This window comes from Gigantopelta aegis, chromosome 13 (assembly GCF_016097555.1).
Source record: "Gigantopelta aegis isolate Gae_Host chromosome 13, Gae_host_genome, whole genome shotgun sequence".
Taxonomy (NCBI): domain Eukaryota; kingdom Metazoa; phylum Mollusca; class Gastropoda; order Neomphalida; family Peltospiridae; genus Gigantopelta; species Gigantopelta aegis.
In genome coordinates this window covers 13,495,627-13,511,534 of record NC_054711.1, presented here as the reverse complement: position 1 = coordinate 13,511,534, position 15,908 = coordinate 13,495,627, and the positions used below count along the sequence as shown (strand labels likewise).

Genomic DNA, 15,908 nt, shown 5'->3' with positions numbered 1-15,908 from the left:
TCAGCCATTCCGCAAGAGGTAGCATATATGGGGTGATATTTAGCTTAGTTGGTAGAACCCAACCCCCCTCCCCCCTTTGGATCGAACCCCCTCTTTGAATGCAATATCTGAATGTGTTTTCTCGTCCAAACCAGTTCCGCACGACTGCTATATCAAAGGTCGTGATATGTGATATCTTCTCTGTAAGACTAAAGTTTGTTTATTTTGTTTAACGATACCACTAGAACGCATTGATCAATTAATCATGTTTGGATATCAAACCTTTGATAATTATGACTCGTAGTCGTCAGAGGTAACACGCTACATTTTTCATTAGAAGCAAGGGAACTTTTATATACACTTACCAACATAAAGGAAAGCACATACGACGGCCTTTGACCAGTTGTGGTGCTCTGGTTGGAACGAGAAAAAAATCAATTAAATGGATCCACCTAGGTGGATAAATCCTGCGACGCAGGCACCCAAGACGAGCATATAAAACATGGATACAAAGGTATAGTGTTTCTTCGAAAAACTGTGTCAGGATTATAAAATATTTGACATCCAAAAGCCGGTAAAACAATGAGCCCTAGATGTATCGTTGAATAACACTGAACATTATTATTTAGTGTGTATGTAATAAGAAATATAACAAATAGTGTAGCTTACCGAACACTTGGACTTCACAGAAATCCATTGCTGTGTCAGTCTGCCCATCAGACAGACTGTTGTACGTTTTCTGATAGAGTGTGATATACCTAGCTGTGCTGTCACATGCCATCCACATCACATCTGGACTGCTTGATGTTGCTGAACCACACAGGTGACCAGTGGGTTTCGGACTTCCATCAATAGAGCTGTAAACCTCAACACCATTTCTGCGGACTTTGACTGTACACAAAATTATATCACATAATGAGGATTCACAAACTGTATCAATTCAATGACGAAAAGCAGAACGAACTTTCTTTTCTTTTATGTTAACTATATTAGATATAAACAACAAAACATGTGTCATTATAAAAAATCATATCTCAACGCAAAGCAGAATCAAAAGGATGTTTTTGACAAAGTCGAAACTGGAAGCATGATCCACGTGCTCTGTCTATAAAAGGGGCGGGATTTAGCTCAATCAGTTGAGTGCTCGCTTGAGGTGCTCTCATCGCAGGATCAAACCACCTCTATGGATCCATTTAACTGATTGGATTTGGTATCGTTCCAGCCAGTATACCACAACTGGTTAAAGGCTGTGTTTTCCTGTCTGTGCGAAAGTGCATACAAAAGATCCCTTGAGCACTGCATTAGGATATAATGTAGCGGGTTTCCTCTTTGACATTCAATAGCCGATGATTAATTAATCAATGTGCTCTAGTGGTGTCGTTAAACAAAACAAACTTTAACTTCCGCCAGTAGGTGGTCCAGTCTGTGGTCCTAAAGTATGGACTATACGATGTTTGATGCGTCGTCAGTGACGTTGTAACAAGATTGCTATGTATCGTTGATCATTATAGGGTGTGTTGCGTCTTGTGTACAGTTGTTCCACTAAATGGTCGTAACTTAATGACATATCGGGATGTCAGACTTGTCGTTTCCAAATGATTCTGTAAAGCTATGTTCAGACTACCAACAGCCACGACAAAGTTGGCCAACTTTCACGACTTCTACGACTGTCCAGTTGCTAGTCTGAGATATCTCACAAGTCAATTTTCGGGGAAATTGCATAAGTATGAATAAGCCCATACAATTGACAGAACACCTCTGGAATATCGAAGTAAATGTTTATACGATTATTTTCTTAAGTCGTCATGACCATATAAGATTTCAAGTAAATGCAGTTCTGTTTACATTTATTTAGTGTGCATACACATTTTTCCATATACTGAAACAAAAAAAAGAGGAAAAATTTGAGTTGAAAGCGAGCCAGCAATAGATGAATGGAAGTTAATCAACTGCTGTTTACATTGGTATATAAAGGACACCACGCCAACACGTTATGGGTGTTCATTACTTTATTTGGTTAAGCAATCCCACGACGTCACGCCTTATAAAAGCCAAAATGTCACACGGTAAGGATGGTAAAGTAAATTGCAGTCAGTAATGTGTGTAGCCCCCTCGAGCTTCAACGACAGCTCTGCAACGGCTTCTCATGGACTGCAGAAGTTGGGCAAACACCCGCACCGGAAGTCGACGTCATTGCTCTACCTGTACCTGCCCACGGTCTCGCAGATTCTGTGGAACATTCGGAAGGTTTACCAGTCATCTGCCCAGTTCATCACAAATGTGCTCTATAGAGTTTAAATCTGGTAAGCAATATGGCCATTCCAAGACATTCACAGCAGCATTACTCAAGCAATTTAGAGTCAAGGCTGTTGTCTCTGGTGTGGCGTTGTCATACTGGAACGTGAGTCGTAGACCATGTGCATGAAGAAATGGAAAAAGATCTGGAGTCAATACTTGCTCGTGATATTATTATGCTGTAACGTTACCATTAATGACCAGGAGTCGAGAACGACCATTTCCGGTGAATGTGCTCCAAACCATAACGCTCCCGCCTCCCAGTCTATCGAACTCTTGCACACAACACTGAGCATATCGTTTTCGTTGTCTCCGCCATGGCCGCACCCTCCCATCAACAAATCTCAGCGAAAAACGTGACTCGTCACTGAATACAACTTTATTCCACTGTCTTTGGTTAAATCGCACATGTCTCCACGCCCAACGTAAACACTGAATACTGTGATTCGCCGTCAAAATGGGTCCGACGTAAGGGCGTCTGGCACTAATCCCAGCAGCGTGCAATTGATTGCAAATGGTCTGTGGTGTCACATGGCCCCTAATCATTGTTTTTTCTGAACTTGAAGTGGAAGTGACAGATGAAGTAACCTGATTTGTTGATCTTCAAAACGTGATGTCATTTGTAATGCTCCTGACCGTGGGCGATCTTCTGTTGACCCCGTCTGCAGGACACGTCTCCATCTTGAAGCCTGCCCATGGCGCGCTGCCGATCGTTATTGGACAGTCTAGGAATTCTCTAATTGTTGTGTTTCGCAAAGTTTCACGTGTTTTTTCTGTATGGTATAAATACCCATATGAATGCGGCAATGATACGGTGGCCATGTTTTGCAAAAAAATAAATAATACTATGCACGGACACCATCTGGATATCGGAGTACGGGCTCTGTGCAAAGTGAAGCCAGGCAACAAACAATTTACCAATTCAGTTACCTTAAAATAAATTGGGTTATTCTATAGACATTTGTAATAACGTCAAGTTTCTTTTTTGTTTTATTATATCTAAAATGAAAATTAACTCCGACCTACTAATGAAAGAAAACGTCAGCTTTAATTTAAGGAGGGAGTGGGGCTGGGGGCTTCACAGTTGTAACCATTCTCACAAATATACAAAGAGTGGACGATGTCTAAGTGCAATTGTTTTTTTAAGTTCGACATCGTTCTTTTTAACAACTGTTTTATATAACAGACTAAGCTGAACGTACCATCTATCCTGAAGTGAATGGCTAACTTGTGTATGTAGAATTCTCTTCCAAGGTCTACCTGCCACCAGGTGAACGGATCTGTGGTTGCTGTGTGTATGCAATTTACTGTATTCCAAATTTTATTTAAATCCCCATCTACAGCAAGTGGTGACGCCCCACTCGAATATTCAAAGTATGAACTCATTGTTGTTATGTTACCCAGAGCTACATTTTCTGAAAGATATAACAATGTGAGAATAAACAATATTTTAAGAATTAGAATGTTACAACACCTTAAACACAAATAACCACAAACAAACACAAACACTCACACACGAGAAACAGACAAAAAGAGTAGGTATATACCTAGTGCAGGTAGGCACTCACAAACATTGTCATCATCGTTGTCATCGAAGTCTACCTCCGCACCATCCATCTTTGGTTCTGGTGGGTGCCAAAATTTTAGGAGTTGATAAAGAATCGCTGTAGCAGATATCAACATAATTGTGTACTGCAGTTTCGTTAGTATTCCAAAATGCAAGCTAAGGAATCTCCTTTTCAAAACTCCGAACATGCATTATATATAAAACCGGCCTGTGGTTCAAATCCCGTCAAAGCTGGTTCACACATAGATTCATCTTTTTTTCATATATCACCCTCTGCCTCCATTCTCATTATCTTAATATATATATATATATCTAAAAAAACAAACAAACAAAAAACAAAACATTCCAATTTCCCCCACGATTTCAATCTGTTTCGACACTTTCTGCCATGTTCCTCCATCTCTGTCTTCTGAGCTGTCCACACCATCGCTTACCTGTCTTAACTTCCTCCACAGGTGCAGTCTCTGTGTACTTTCCTTCACCCACCTGGCATCCTCGTCATCTGCCGCTAATAAAGCTGGTCTAACCCACTGCACTAACTAACGACCGCTGGTAGTAGGCGAGCATAGTAGATAGTTACAAGTGCCTCTTAACAATGCCAGAAGTAACAACTGAACACTCGCTGAAGTGTTCAGACTAAGCCCACAGCTAAACGCTGATGGAGAATGGCAGGTGTGTGGTACGGATAGTCACAAGTGATATGCATCTGTCACGGTTGGAAAGACTAGGACTGGGATGTGGAGGTGGACAGTGAACTCAACAGGTGCAGTCTCTGTGTACTTCTCTGCACCCACCTGGCATCCCTGTCTTCTACTGCTAATAAATCTGGTCTGAACCACAACACTAACAACCGCCGGTAGTAGGGGAGTACAGTAGGTGGTTACAAGTGCCTCAGCAATGCCAGAAGTAACTATTGAACACTCTTATAAATGGTCAGACTAAGCCCGCAGCTAAAGCTGATGGGAAATGACAGGTTTGCGGCGCAGCAGCCACAGGAGACACGCGCCTGTCACGGTCTGGAATGTAAATGTGAATACCGAACGAAGTTAAACCATAGGAGTTGCGAGACCGGGAAACAATGGCGTGGATTTCAAAGGAGATAAATGATAGAGGGCAGTAGGATAAAAAAAATAAAAATAAAAAATAAAATAAAATAAAATAAAAGAAGATACTACTATCGTGGTTGCTTCCAGGTCAATGCACCAACATATTGGTAATGTCACCGTTAACAGTGCACACGATCTGTACGTTTATTGAGTGATATCTTTTCTAGTTCTGTATATTTCAGCAGTATCATCTCTTGATGATAATATTATGTATTACCTATGTGGTACTGCAAATACACGGAAACATGCGCCTGATTGCGTAGTTTGCACTGTCTATATTCATAGACGTTAAATCTGCACAGGTTATTTGAAATGATCCTGTTGCAAGTCTTCCCCTGAATCAATCACTGGCGAAACAAGAGGCTCTGCCCAGGTTGAACGTATCTGAATCTTAATTAGATATAGACCTGCTAATATTATTTCCATCCCATCCTCTAGCAAGAAATGTCAGTCACCAGTATTTCCTGCATTACTGAATTTTGTGGCCTCTGTTTACAAATTGCAATTTATCACGAAACATCATTTCCAACTTGTGCGCACCTTTCTTTGACATATTGATGAACAGCTGCAGGAAGTCTCGCAACAAACCCCAAAACCATGTATACGTGTACACGCAGGCACACACATATACCAAAGGGAATGGATTTTAAGAACAAAATATAAGCCAAACTTGTAGAACAACCTAGCGATTTGGTTCAATTCATAACAATATAGCACTAGCAGTCTTACCTAAACTGCATGTTGATCCAAACCATCCTCTCTTGCAGCTGCCAGAACAGCCCGTGACGTCATTGCAGTTGGTAGTACAGTGACACGTGTAGCTACAGTCCAGCCCATATGTTCCCGAGTTGCATATTCCTATTAACAAATATATACTCTGTCAAAAAAGAAACGCAAATGCGAACTATTCATGGAATCATCTCTTTAATACAAAGTAGCATAATTTCGTTATTTATGATTGTATCGCAGTCAAATTTGACATGAATATGTGACAATGTTCTGGCTATGGACTGACGGCAATGGAGGCGTTTTCGTCAGCAAACAGCGTCGCACGAGGGCGCTGAAATCAGTACCTTGTCACCACCAGTACCACCAGCAGCAGCAATCTTTGTACGACATCTCCTTAGCATAGACTGAATGAGTCTATTTATCCGGGCACGTGGAATCCTAGCCCATTCTTCCTGCAGTGTATGCGACAGTTGCGGAAGCGTCTGAGGCTCTGGGTCACGCTGGTGTACACGTCTGTCTAGTTCGTCCCATAGATGTTCAATGGGGTTGAGATCTGGCGCTCTTGGTGGCCATGGCAGCACATTAATGTTCTCATTCTGTAGGAATTAGACGTACCGTATGCGGCCTGGCATCTTCCTGCTAAAATAGTTATCTCTGTCGATCCTGGTAGCGTACAGCTGTCAGGTTGCCTTGTACGAACACAAGTGCACTTCTGCCGGCGTATGAGATGGCTCCATCATAACACTTCCTCCACCGAGTCTGTCAACTTTGGCAACGCAGTTGTTGGCAAATCGTCTGTAAACATGTTGTCATCCATTGCGTCGCTGTAGAAGGATACGTGACTTGTCGCTGAACCATACTCGCCGCCAGTTCCTCCCCTGTACATGCGTGCACCAGCGAACGCGTAAATGTCGATTTTGACGTCGCAGGACGGAGCCAACATACGGTCTCCTAGCCTGTAAACCAGCTTCTCGAAGTCGGTTCCGATTGGTTTGTGCAGACACCCTTCTCAAACCAGGTATGCGTCCAGCAGTGTTCGTTGCTGTGGCAGTTCGGTGACGCAAGTCCAGAACCCGGATGTAACGATTTTGTGCTACAGTTGTTACGCGAGGTCATCCACTTCTGTGCTGGTGTCACGAAATAGAATCGCCCCCGTAACATTTTCGCCCCCCGGCGAATCTATTTCGAAATAAAACCTCCCCCCTTGAAATAGAATCGCCCCGACCCACGAAATAGAATCACCCCCATAAAATATTCGCCCCTTACTCATTTTTAGTTATTCTGTCATTTAATGAACAATATTCAGGTAAATTATTGTTGAACATATTTATATCACTGTTATGTTTTATACACGTGAGCATGCCACACACGCGCACACACACATACATAGACACACACAGGCACATATACATACATATACACATATGATACAGACCCTCGCAAAGATAAACACACGCACATACACACGTACACATCCAACTTCAGTTACTGGAATAATGTAGCCTATTAATTATGCATTTGAATTGTCAAATATTTGTAAGCAAATATAATGAAAGTTTATAGCTAGATACTTCTTCAAGAATTGTTTGTTTCCTTTCTGCAAACAGTAAACACCTGTCTTAATGTGGTGGTACTAAACATTTTATATCTGTTATAACGCTACTAAAATGATGTTCTTAGATAATATTTTACAGCATACATGTATAAGTATAATTCCATGAGTATTGTTTAAGGTCAGATGTAGCGCACTAAAAGTACATATTAAAAATGAGAACTATAAGAATGGTTTCTAACACCCACAGGAGGAAATGAGTATCACATTTGAATACATGTACAATGTTTGAAATGTAATAATTAAACCTTGAACTTTCGTTTACCGTTAATTTTGGATTTCATCTGACCGAATATTTTGTGTTTTAATGTTTTTTTAAAACATGAATCATTTACCGATTTATATTGTTGTGCAATGTCGTTGTCATTGTTACATTTAAAAGCAATGTTCTATTTCACGTATCAGTTATGTTCAATGGGATTTGTATTACTATGTTATTTTTCATTCATGAGTTCCTAGCGTACTTTGAAACAATGTTAAAAATAGGTTAGACGCGCACATCGTTTAACTATAGGATACACCACGGGTAAGATCAAAGGTACCGACTCCAAAGCGTGATACAATAAATACAATTTCACACCCACGAACACTCCTGTCCACTTTGATGTTAGATATACAATGTAGTAATTAGAAAATATCAAGGATAATGACTGATACAGTGTAACTAAACTTATTTAATATTTTCCTATATAAGGAAGGTAAAATTTTGTTCACAATACATCACTCATTCTTATGTAATTTTGCGAACGTTTGCTGCTGCTGTATGTGAAGCTAATTATCTTACGCAATATGAACTCCACTGCTGCTCGGGTTTTGATCAACTATCTTGCTTCGTCCTACTATCCAGAAGACTATACCAAGAGTCAAAAGCGACGTCTGCGAGAAAAGGCAAAGGTGTTTACACTTGAAGACCGTACGCTGTACCACATAGGACACAATGGAAAGCGTCAGAAGGTTGTTATCGGAGAAGAAGAAAAAATTACCTTAATGCAATCCCTTCACAGTCACCTTATAGGAGGGTGTCACTTTGGCCAAAACGCGACCATCAAGAAATTATCTGACAGGTTCTGGTGGAAAACGATGACGGCAGATATCAAAACATTTTGTCAACAGTGCCAAAGATGTCAGAGATCGAATGCAAGTAATAAGCCGCAGATTGCCACGCTTCACCCTGTTCCTGTGAAAGGACTGTTTCACAGGTGGGGGATTGATCTTGTAGGACCCTTGAAGGAGACCTCCGACGGAAAGCGTTACGTCATCGTCGCAACAGAGTATCTGACAAGATGGGTCGAGGTAGGAGCATTAGAAAACAAATCTGCCGAGAGTATCCATGCCTTTCTATTGAGTTTGGTATACAGATACGGCTCAACCGAGGTATTGCTGCACGATCAAGGACGGGAGTTTTGCAATAAACTAGTGCGAGAGTTGTGCGATATCATGGACATGGACCAAACAATGACATCGGCATATCATCCTCAGGCAAATGGTCTAACAGAACGATTTAATCAAACCATGGTTACTCAACTTATGAAGCTGGTAAACGATGAGTGCAACGACTGGGATCAGTACATACATGCCATAGCCTTCGCCTACCGTACAAACAGAGTTCTACAAAGTATTTGCCATTTGAATTGCTTTATGGTCAGAAGCCCCGACTCCCCGTCGACCTAGAATACCAGGTAGACGATGCAACATGTGATGTGGACATGGATGATGTCGGCACCAGAATGAAGCAGCTGGCAGACCTGACCAAGCATCGTGACACCGCCCAGGACAACATATCAGATGCCCAGAAGAAACAAAAGAAACGATACGACATTAAGCACAGAGGATCCATATTTGAGGTAATTAATTTATGGTATGCCTTGTTGCTTCGTAGACAAGCATTGTGCTGTAATACGTAAACTATACAATTAAAAAAAATCCCCGAAACATTTCTTAAAAATATATTTTTTTAAAAATATTCCTTGGTAAAAAAAGAGCATTATATTATCAAAACGTATATTAACTGATACATTTTGTATTGAGTTGTATTAGTTTTAAAATTATTTTTGGTATACATGCATATGATAAAATATATTATGGGTCAGTGAATTTTCAGTCTGAGCCAGTGCATTTTTAAAATCACTGACTTAATATGTTGTTTCAGTGCTACCAAAAGGCATAAGCTGGTAGCCCGGGTGGCTACCTGTAAAAAGTTACGTTCAAGGCCTGTAGGCTTTCTCAGGGTTCAACCGAAATGATCAATGTTTGCAATGACTACATCTTACTAAATTTAATATATTGTAATTACCAGATTGGCGATCACGTGGCGATAGTCGACTGTCGACGAGATACCAGGAAGGGAGACAAACTCGCACCACGATTCAAGGGGCCATATACAGTGACGCAAACTTTAGGGAAAGGACTCTACGTATTGAAGAAGGGTGATGCCGTGCTGAAAACCAAATACAATGCCGTGAATCTTAAGAGGTGGAACAAACCTGAAAGTGCAACAAAATCTGTCAGGACAGAAGAGCTGCCACAAAGGTCGTCGAAATGGGAACCAAAATTTAAACTGAACGAGAGTGATCGATGCGACATTCTCAACGGTGCATGGTTGAGCGACAGAGTGATTGATGCTTGCCATATGCTCATCTCAGCGTCTACTGGTATTCAAAATCAGTCTACACTACTGAAGCAGACAGCATTCAAGCCAATTGATACCACTGTGCAAATCTTACATGACCATGATCACTGGGTGACTGTTTCTGGGAGTAAGGATGGAATTCAATTCGCTGACAGCATTCCATCTCATCCCATTACTGACAACATAAAACGGCAAATGAAAGACATTTTCAAGAATCGTTTGAACACAGATGGGTCACTTACAGTGACAGTTCTAGATGTTCAGCCTCAGCCGAATGGGAATGATTGTGGGGTCTTTGCAATAGCCAATGCCTTCCAGTTGGCCCAGGATATGTCTCCCTCAGTGAAATATAACATTGCCAATATGCGCAATCATATCTTAAAATGTATTGAAGACAGGAAGATGCGAGCATTCGATTATATGTCACTGAGAAAAAAATCGATGGATAAAATCGTGTGCATCTAAGAAAGAAAAAAGACTCGTGTTTATATGATAGGACTTCATAACTTCGTATTTTCGTTCTCTTTATTTACTATATTTTTATGCAAGTATTGCATTTTGGTTCCCTGATGGATACTTAATTTGAAATAAAAAGTTTATGGTTTGATTTGAATATAATGTCATTTGTTGTTTATACGATACCAAGAGCTTCTGAGAAAGTATGGAATTATTAGTTCCCACTATATATCCTCTATCCACTCCACCCCACCCACCCCCACACACCCACTGTAATAAAATTAGCACGGATGTGAGATTCTATTTATCACATAGTTATTTATTATATAGACTAAACCGGAGAGCTAAATACATTATCATAGTAGACCAATATATTACTGGTGGAGTAAAACAAACTTTCTCTACTATGCAAATTATAATAGTGCACTAGCAGGAGAATGAAACAAGAGAAGCTCACTCTGTGTGTGTATATACATCATCATATTAGATAAGTACACTGCCAGGATAGCCCAAAACTCTCCTAAATATACGCCACTACATCAGTAGAATCACTTGTATAATGGATAATAAAGTGACCCCTATAATTATATAATTCAGTTTACAATAGAAGTCGTCACTACAAGCGAAACATATTATCTGAGTTTTATATATTTGACGGAGAGTATATGTTTTTATTCAAATCATATCCATGGATTAATGTCTTTCTGAAATGTTTTAAAATGCATGACGTATGAATACCTTATAGAGGAAATCGGGGCACTGCATTCACAAATGAAATAAAGAAATAAAATATCGTCTATAGTCTCTATACTATAGATAGAAATTAATTATAATCATAGACAGTGTAAACTAAAGGTAAAATAGAGGGTATTCTTCTAATGTAATGTTGTATAATAAGAGAGTAATTCGCTTGAGAACTGTTTCCAAAAAGTGTAATATATACACAGAACTTCACATACGTTTTTTTTCGTTCCTATTTATTGCAGGAGTTTATTGTGCGCAAGAATAATATATAGCACGAGACCGCGTAGCGGTCGAGTGGTATATATTCTTGCGCACAATAAACAAGTGCAATAAATAGGAACGAAAAAAACGTATGTGAAGTTCTGTATTTATTACATACCTTCTTTAGTTTATTTATTTATTTTAAAAATAATAAAATAATAATAAACATTCAAGGGAGCTAACTCTCAAACAATAATATGGGGGATTCCCCTAAAAATAGTTCAGGCTTTTATTGGACATATGTTCAATAAAAGATTTTTTAATTGCACGGATCGGAATGGTCTTTATTACTATACTAAGATTGAATGGATATGTAATAAATAAGGATATTTCTCTCTTTTTTCGATGACTATTAAAGACAGCACATAATTTGTATGCGTATGGACTATGGTAGAAATAGATCATCGTCCTATATATAACACATTATATAGGGGGGGGGGGGCGAAAATATTTGGAGGGGGGCGAGAAATAAATCCACCGGTCGGCGATTTTCTAGGGGGGCGAATATATTTCGCGACACCGGTCTTCAGCTGATTGAAACTGCTGGTACTTGTCACAGAGACGTGAAATGGTGCTCTGATGGACGTTCATGTGGCGTTCGACTGCTGACTGCGACGTATCTAACTGGAGGCGGCCTATTTCAATGTTTCCATTCGGCAGGCTTAGTCTTGGACTGTTGTAACTCGTCTACGTCGAAATGGAAATGAGGCATGATTGCGAGAATTGCAGCTTTAAATACCCATCACTAATCCAGGAATATTAGCAAATATGGTCATTCAGCAACATTGTACAAAAAAAAAAAAAAATTCTAAATACACCTTTCTTCTTTCCCTATCACCTATGGGTTTCTTTTTTGACAGAGTATGTTTAGCAGATGTGTAATGTTTCCATATGTAATTGTCTATACTTGTCTCATTGATATACACCAAATATTGTACTGTGATATTGTTGATGGTATTCCCACCACCAGTTATCTGTAGATGTTATATGTTTAATAAATGAGGACAATCTGAAGAATTTCGCCACATTAACATTATACATATACATTAACTGGTATAAAATTAGAGTGACTTGCGTCTCAAGCCAAATCAAGATTCTAGGCTAAGCAGAGCGATAACAATAGCTGTATTTTAGAGTGGATTCTAAATTGACTTCGTACATACAGTAAGCCCCATAGGAAAACAATCGATGAAAATATGCACATAAAAACAGAAATTATTTGAGCACCTCTCCATATATATCTACATAATATATGCTCTTTTTGTGTATTTTTTAGATTAAAATGCCACGTCTCCTTCCTGTTAAAAAATTTGCCGTCTCAAAAGTGTGAGAGAGAAGTGACTTCGCTCAATGATTTTGACCTCGCGTGAGTCCTGTATGTAATGTATGTATGTATGTATGTATGTATGTATGTATGTATATGTGTGTGTGTGTGTGTGTGTATATATATATATATATATATATATATATGTGTGTGTGTGTGTGTGTGCGTGCGTGCGTGCGTGCGTGCGTGCGTGCGTGTGCGTGTGCATGTATGTGTATATGTATATGTATATGAATATGTATATGTATATGGATATATATATATATATAACGTTAGGCCTAGATATCACTACCTAAAACCTTTGGACTGTTTTTCCCCACTGGATCATCGGATCATGCATTCAAATGAACGAGTGGTATAAGATCTACAGATGTAATCGGTATATGTCTAAAAACTATTTTATTATTTTTAAAGGAATGAACAATGTGGAAGAATCTTCGAGAAACTCCAGTTATTTAATATAACTATGTGGTGGAATTTAAACTATGAAAAAAAGTTTATTAGCTCTTAACTTAACAAAATCTACATATATCAGTGAATAATTATAATGTTGTAGCTTATAGAAACTTAAACTTCTTTAAAAGTCACATTTTCTTTTTTTTATCATCACATATATTTGAGTATCACTCTTGCTAACTAGCATACAACTATTTCAATATAGACCAAGTGTCAGTGCAGAGATAGCTACACTAACTGATTTAGCAACCTAATAATATTCAAAGCTTCAGATAGATGTCGTCTATTCATAATCTTCTAGCATTTTGTTATGTTCTCTAATATTATCTAAACTAATGATTATGTGTTTCTAAAACCTTACCTGACCTGAGTCTGTATTTAAACACATCCATGTTGTGACGAACAGCAGATACGACCAGCACTTAGACATGGTGTGTCTCAAATATCGTCTTAAGAAGTCTAATACATGTATTTGAAAACATTTTTCGTTATCATGTTCATAGATATAAATAACACGGACAACCGGTTTTAGTTTGAGTGTATTTATTTTCAAAGGCGTTTCAAGTCTATTATATAACCTACTCTCGGGGACATATTTGTATGTTCAGTAATCGAAGTATGGATAATATGTACATGACGCACAACATATTAATTATTTAATGCAGTATACGCCCACATGCATGAAGAACACGAAAACACACACACACACACACACACACACACACACACACACACACACACACACACACACATTATTCTGGGTTTTTTTTTTACATAATGTGGCAATACTACGCTTCCGTACATTGTAGAAAAAAATAAACAAATAAAAAACATAAAAAATAACCACCATGCTATTGAGGCATCCATAAAAAGGATGCTCTTTAACTCAACCACATGCATGGATCGCGCTTACACGCATGAAACAGTGGATAGACCTGGCACTGGTAAGTATGTATTGATGTATGAATATCTATATATTGTATGTATGTCAAGGTTGACTTTAACATAGATAGACAGATAGATAGATAGTATGTAGAAAGTATGTACTGATGTATGCATGTATATTTGTATGTATGTATGTATGTATGCATGTATGCATGTATGTGTGTATGTATGTCTCTTTATATATATATATATATATATATATATATATATATATATATTCAGAATTACCAGATGTTTGACATCCAATAGCCGATAATTAATACACCATTGCGCTCTAGTGGTGTCTTTAAACACAACAAACACTTTAATATCTCTATGTAGAAGTGTAAACGACTACACCGATTTTCTATTTCACTAACCACTAACAAACAATCTACGCAGCTGAGGTGCTTGTCCAGGTCAGCGTGTTTGAACCTTGATTGAATAAAAGCAGTAATCAAAACTAAATCAATGTATACACATTCAATATATTGTCCTTATTTCAGCTTATTTCCTGTATGTCATGACATATTACTTTCAGTATAATACATATGCACATAATGTACCGTGGGTGGGTTATATAACGGACTAGTTGTGTGAATGAGGTATCTTTCAAAATCAAGCACAGGCACGCGTGTCATTTATATCTGTACAGAACTAAATTAAATATGTTAAGATATGTGTTTTTTATGACTACATTTTATCTTGTTGGCTCTAAGATAGACAACATGTCTAAGTGCTGGTCGTATCTGTTTTTCGTCACAACATGGATGTGTTTAAATACAAATTCGGTGTCGGGTATGGTTGTAGAAACTCATAGCCCTTTGTCATTAATTTGTATGTAGAAATACAATGAAATGCTAAATCATCGTGAACACACGAATAATAGAAGGCTGTATTGAAACCGCCACCCATCGTTTGGCGGCGAACTGCACCCTTATAACATTGTGTTTCGATACTATTTGGTACTAGTAATCAATTCGTCAATTGCCCTGTCTCTATCTCGTTTTCAAAATCATCTATCCGCCCACTGTGATCGTATATTTGCATACATGGTGGGAGTGACGACGTGTTGGAGCATCAAACTAGGCTGCTGAATTGCTTAGTGGATGGACCTATACACTGTACTGAAATATCTGTATGCTACTTACAAAGACTGGTAATTAAAGACAAGCGATAGAAAGTCTACGTGACAAATAGAGATGATTATTGTCATATTGTATGTAGCCTATACTGCAGCAGTTAAGGTATATACTACAAACACTTCAGTTCAGACGGATTTAACCTGACCTAATTCTGCTGATCGATATCAGAAAATGTTGGATATAGAGAAGGCTAAAAGAAAAAAGGGCAACAAAGGCTGTTCAGAAGCAAACTGCTGTGTCCCAACTGTCTTCAGATTATAAGAATGCACCCGCGGTTTCACCAGCTGGACAACCAGGCAGACTACAGAAACATGAACAGCGATCAGTTCCATCTGGTAATTCGTTTAAGACTGTTGATGATGTAGAAGATGAGATGGAAATATCACAAGATTATTCGCAAACAAAACGACCACCACCAAAGCCTAAGATAACGTCCATACTTCACCCACTGGCAACTAAATCCCTACGGTGGAAACGCCGTGGGATTAGGCCCAATTTTGATGAATTAAGTATTTTAATTCAAACACATAATCCTCTTTCAGTGTGTCTTCAAGAAACTTTCTCGAAGGACACTGATCATTTAAGAATTGAACGTTATATTTTTTTACGTTCATGCGATGATAAACACCAAAACCGTTCTACACACTATTGATGGAGGATCAAACATTACACTTGGACCAA

At 38.7% G+C, this 15,908-nt stretch overlaps 1 protein-coding gene across 1 annotated transcript in view; it reads right to left on the bottom strand.

Moving 5' to 3' along the window:
- LOC121387148 (multiple epidermal growth factor-like domains protein 10) overlaps window positions 1–13,644 on the bottom strand; it is a 24,079-nt gene extending 10,435 nt beyond the window's left edge. Inside the window, exons 1-4 of the mRNA XM_041518173.1 lie at window positions 13,520–13,644; window positions 5,677–5,805; window positions 3,477–3,689; window positions 649–870 (exon numbers count right to left, since the gene is read on the bottom strand). Coding sequence (XP_041374107.1) covers window positions 649–870; window positions 3,477–3,689; window positions 5,677–5,805; window positions 13,520–13,550 — 595 coding nt within the window. The 5' untranslated portion in view covers window positions 13,551–13,644. The remainder of the gene's footprint in view (window positions 1–648; window positions 871–3,476; window positions 3,690–5,676; window positions 5,806–13,519) is intronic.
- Window positions 13,645–15,908: the final 2,264 nt, after the last annotated feature.